At 41.3% G+C, this 5,693-nt stretch overlaps 1 protein-coding gene across 1 annotated transcript; it reads left to right on the forward strand.

Annotated features, from left to right (window-relative positions):
* LOC147398271 (uncharacterized) lies at positions 1 to 5,490 on the forward strand. The gene is made up of 2 exons (XM_086446694.1): positions 1 to 456; positions 2,793 to 5,490. The coding sequence occupies exon 2, from the start codon at positions 2,803 to 2,805 to the stop codon at positions 5,488 to 5,490; it is 2,688 nt and encodes an 895-aa protein (XP_086302820.1). The 5' UTR covers positions 1 to 456; positions 2,793 to 2,802.
* Positions 5,491 to 5,693: the final 203 nt, after the last annotated feature.

Genomic DNA, 5,693 nt, shown 5'->3' on the forward strand with positions numbered 1-5,693 from the left:
GTTATCAAATCCTCGAGTTTCGCATTAGATATTTTCCCAATAGGTAAACGACACCTTAGAGACGTAATTTGACGAAATCGATCATACCATTAGATTCGTGTCGAAAAATCACCCAAAATAGAGTATAAGTTTGTCCAATTTGGCATTCGGGAAAAACAATTCCCAAAATGACAAGTATGTCCCAACTTAAGTGATATAAATATCTAAATTCTATTAGAAAAATCAGATTTTTCTTATTCTCCTCTCCAAACAAATCTCAACCCTTTTCCTTCAATATTTGAAACTCAGATCTACACTAAACGAGAACGATCCGAGCTTAGGCGCAAGAAGGAAAGTTGTTCCTCTCGCCGAGGGTTACGCGTGGACGCAAAGAAATCCGATTTTCGCCGGAAGAAAATTTTGGAGATTGGCCGGAGGCGATTTTAAAGTCCATTCAACCGTTGAAAATAGCTTGAAGTAGGTTGCCTTCCCTTCTACCTTCTAGTTATGCGATAATTTCATAGAAAATCCATATGATTGTTGATAAATCGATTGTTTCATTAAGTTTATACATATTTGAACAATTTAAATCATGTTTGCATGCTTATTTATGATTGGTTTTAGTTCATTTGATGTAACATAAGCATTTTATAGTTAGTATAATATTTGAATCAATTTTGGTTGAGTTTCAATGAAAAATAACGAAAAATCAGCAATTCGGAAAAGTATCCGAATGTTGAGTTTGGTTCTAATTTGTTTTGTGTTGCTTCCATATAGTATGTATACCCATTTCCTACATTTATTTCATTAAAAACAATTAAGTATTACTACAATTAAGTATTACTTTAAGTTCTTTAATAAATAAATAAATAATTCGTTTTCAAGTTCGACTTTGAAAAATCATGTTTTCAACACTTAGTTAAATTTTCACAGATTTCAGCTTTTATGTCTTATGGTTTTATCTTTGTTTTCGAGTCTCTCGACTCAACCAAAACCATCGAATGGAATTGGTTGATGCTTTATGGATTTCGAATTACTTTAAAAGTAAAATTACTTTAATAGATATGTAGGAAATTAGATGATAGATTAATCGATTTAATTGATGGATGGATAGAGAGAACGTATGTTCTCGACTGATTGATGGGACAGTGCCTCCAGTTCTACGTAGTGGCCATGCCACGTAAAACGTGATAGATAGATAGAGGGATGAGATGGTTGATGGATGGAAATGACAGATAACTGTCACTGGAAGGCACTACCAGACTTTGTTTGTATTTTCGATTAAAAAGAAATGATATATTATATACAAAATAAATTATTTTGTTTACCAGTAAAGGTTTGTAGAAAACCCATAAAGAGTGACGCGTTGCTGTGTGTCCGGAAGCGGACGAGTCAATCTAGGATAACACTAGATGTCATATGCTCTTCGGTAGTATGGGATACCTTAGAGCATATTACAGCTTATGAAATCCGGGAATTTCTCCTACTTATTTCCTGGGGAACGTTGTGTGTAAAGGCGGTCTCTGTATAGTGTAGAGATAGGCGGGGTTCACATGCATTGCCTCTTGATAGGCTTCGACGCGAGGGGTCTCCTGGGCTAGTTAGTGATCACTATTAGTCTGTAGTCGTCAAACGGTCGACCTCACCGTTAGTTGAACTCAGTATTGGGTTCTTGGTCAACGGCCAGTCTGAGCCGGATAAATGGTCATCCAACCGTGGTATGCTAGACCGGCCACAAAATCAGATTATAACGATGGGATTCCACATCGGAGGTTAAGTTTGGAATATCGTATTGCCATAGCCGAGGCGGTTATATCGGCGTGTTCCTCTGCTCTCTTATCGATTACACCGCCGTGTTCTTATTATGTATCTTTTTCTTATTTTGTAATGATTGATAGGTGTTTTCATTTAAAAGATGCATATGTTACTTTAAATGATTGAAAATGATAGATTGAAAGTTATTATAACTGTTTCCTGAGTATGCTTAGACATTTATCGTATGTTACATTATGAAAACTTGCATTATTTAATTGTTCAACTGATTACTCGTGCAAGTATGACTCGTTGTTAGAACGGCGTTCATCCTGCTGAGTAACATTCCCCTGTTACTCACCCTATCCTTCCCCTTTCAGATTATTCAACTTTTGAAGAACCGTTCTTTGAGGAGTCTTTTGAGGAGGTCCTCGAGGAGGATCAGATTGATGTCTTGCCGCCGCCATGTCTTTGAGGACTAGTAGAGGATCTTAGCGGTTTTTGGTTGTAGATAAGAAACATGGTAGTTTAGAAATTTTTGTAACCTGATGAATTATGAGATTAAAGATCTTGACTTATATCAGTGTTTGTCGATTTCTTCTGTTTACTCTAGACTCTCGTATAGATGTTAGTTAAATGTTTATTCCGCTGCGTGTATTTTCTTTTCATAAGTATTATTATTTATGAATGTTCTGTTAGATTTTGTGATTGATTACCTCACACCTCGAGATTCTGACTGATGAATCATAGGGATTCGTGTTGGGATTTCGGGGCGTGACAGCGTGGTATCAGAGCTCAATATTAGTTCCGGATGGGACGAGAGCTCTTCTGTGTCTAGAAATTTGTTAGAGTCTAGATTGGAGATAAGATTAGGAATAATAGGAAATTCCTTAAGGATATGAAGTATGAGACAATAGTTATTTGATGAATTAATGGACTAAGTAGTATTAAATGGAATATGTTTGAATGCATAAATGTTTGATGTGTAATTAGTACTCTGCCTAAAGTTTGATGAAATGTCTTTTGGATTTGGAGAAATTATAAAGATTGTTCAATTGCAGATTTGATTAGATGGCAGGCAGAGGTAGGCCAGGCAAGAGGTCCCAACCCACAGATGCAGGGACATCTGAGGCTAGACAACCAACAGAAATGGAATTGATGATGCAAGCCATAACGGCGATGTCTCAGAACCAGGAAAGAATACAAGAAAGGCAGATGAAAATGATAGAAGATCAGGCAGTCTTGATGAGACAGTTGACTGGGATGATAGGGGGCCAGAACCAGTCAGGTGCACATATACCTGAGGTTGCTCCGGAGCACACCCCTGACTCCACACCTGATCAGAGTATACCCCCACCTCCATCAGCACAGGTACCGAGACATGTGCAGTTGGTGCGACCACCATATCAGGGTCTTGCGGGTGCTCTTTTGAGAGAGTATAGGAGTATGAGGCCACCCAGCTTTGATGGAGTTGCGGACCCCGCAATGGCGGAAGAATGGTTGGAAGAGTCCGACAAATACTTGTGCACTATGGAGTGTTCAGACACCCAAAAAGTCTTGTGTGCCTCTTTTATGCTTCAGAGGGGTGCAGCACATTGGTGGACTTCGGTGAAAGACAACCAACCAGAGATTCAAAACAACTGGACGATCTTTCAGAAAGTGTTCTTAGAGAAGTATGTTCCCGCTAGCTCCCGGGACAGAAAGAGGATGGAGTTTGATAGGTTGGCACAGGGTAACATGTCCGTGGACCAGTATGAGTCCCGCTTTACCCAATTGGCTCGTTATGCTCCCGAGCTGATTTCCACCAACCAGATGAAAGCAGAGAAGTTTGTTAGAGGGTTGAAAGTCACTTTCAGGAGTAGGATGGCAGCCTTCGAGGTTACTAGCTACTCCGAAGTGGTCACAAGAGCCCAAAGGCTAGAACGGGCAGATGAGGTCATTCACGAGCAGAGTGTTGGGATGAGGACGGTACCCCCACCAGCCAAGAGACAGATGATTTACAGGCCCAGTAGTTCAGGGCAGCAGTGGACCAGCCAACCACAGGGTCAGAGCAGTTTCCGACCCCCAGTATCTACAGGCCAGTTTCCACAGAGGACAGTAGCACCAGTGCAGGGCAGGGGTCAGGCTACTCGTTCGCAGAGTCAGATGACTAGAGGCCAGGGACAGACTTCGAGGCCTCAGGTTCAGACTGCTAGACCTCCACTACCGTCGCAGAGGGCACCTACGGGTCAGGCCAGTAGAGAGCCGATTAGATGTTATGAGTGTGGAGAGTTGGGACATCTGAGGAGACAGTGCCCCAAAATCCCCCAGCAGACCCGTGATTCGATGACTCAGGCTAGGGTCTATGCTATGACGCAAGCTGACACTACAGCTTCAGAGGATGTGGTGGAAGGTATAATTATGTTATATAACTGTTTAGCACATGTATTGATGGATTCAGGTTCCACACATTCATTTGTATCTTCTAGCATGGTAGAAAAGTTAGAACTTTCTACAACAGACACCAATAGGACACTTTCGTTGATGACTCCCCTGGGAAACAAAACAATGCCACATCGAGTGTGTAACTCGTGCATTCTCAAGATAGGAGATAGTTCATTTGAACTGAACTTGATAGTCTTAGAACTTCGAGATTTCGACATCATCTTAGGCATGGACTGGTTAGCTGCATACCATGCGGTTATAGATTGTTATGCCAAGACAGTTAAGTTTGGTGTGCCGGGACAGCCAGAGTTCAAATTCAAGTTTAAGGGAATTCGGAATCGTGTAATCCGAGTGATAGAACCATCTAGGAATGGGACTGATTGGGATAGTTTGTATAGCATGAATACTACCGTTAGTGAGGTGAATGAAGAGTCACTAAAGGTGGAAGCAATCCGAATAGTATGTGACTATTCCGATGTCTTTCCTGCAGAGTTACCTGGGTTACCCCCAATCAGGAAGATTGACTTCTCAATCGAACTGATTCCAGGAACTAGACCCATATCGATTCCACCTTATCGAATGGCCCCAGCAGAAATGAAGGAGCTAAAAAGTCAATTGGAAGAGTTGACAGGTTTGGGTTTCATTCGTCCGAGCAGCTCGCCTTGGGGTGCTCCAGTTTTGTTCGTAAAGAAGAAGGATGGGTCAATGAGATTATGCATTGACTATCGAAAACTGAACCAAGTGACGATAAAGAACAAGTATCCGCTCCCCAGGATTGATGATCTGTTTGATCAACTAAGAGGTGCCAAGTACTTCTCAAAAATTGATCTAAGATCGGGATACCACCAGTTGAGGATCAAAGAGGAGGATGTTTCGAAGACAGCATTCCGAACTCGGTTAGGGCACTTTGAGTACCTAGTAATGCCGTTCGGTTTGACTAATGCACCTGCGGTGTTTATGGATCTCATGCAGCGAGTGTTTTGGGATTTCTTGAATGTCTTCATTATCGTCTTCATTGACGATATCTTGATCTATTCGAAGACAGAATTTGAGCATGAGGATCATTTGAATGTCACACTTCACAGATTGCGCCAGGAGAAGTTGTATGCTAAATTCTCCAAGTGCGAATTCTGGTTAGATGAAGTAAAGTTCTTGGGTCATGTGGTTTCCAAGAATGGGATATCGGTGGACCCATCGAAGATTGAAGTAGTTATGAACTGGCAGAGACCTATTACAGTTACTGAGATCAGGAGTTTTCTTAGACTTACGGGATACTACCGTAGATTTGTAGAAGGCTTCTCGAAGATAGCTTCGTCATTAATGAAGTTAACTTAGAAAGGGGTCATGTTTGAATGGACCGATAGCTACGAAACAGCAATCCAGGAGTTGAAGACTCGACTAATCACGGCACTCGTTTTGATAGTCCCTACGCCAGGAGAGAAATATGTCATTTATGCTGATGCTTCTCATACGGGACTTGGGTGTGTATTAATGCAGGATGGTCAGGTAATTGCTTACGCATCGAGATAGTTGAAGAT

This window comes from Akebia trifoliata, chromosome 7 (assembly GCF_017979445.1).
Source record: "Akebia trifoliata isolate Shusen 1 chromosome 7, ASM1797944v1, whole genome shotgun sequence".
NCBI lineage: Eukaryota > Viridiplantae > Streptophyta > Magnoliopsida > Ranunculales > Lardizabalaceae > Akebia > Akebia trifoliata.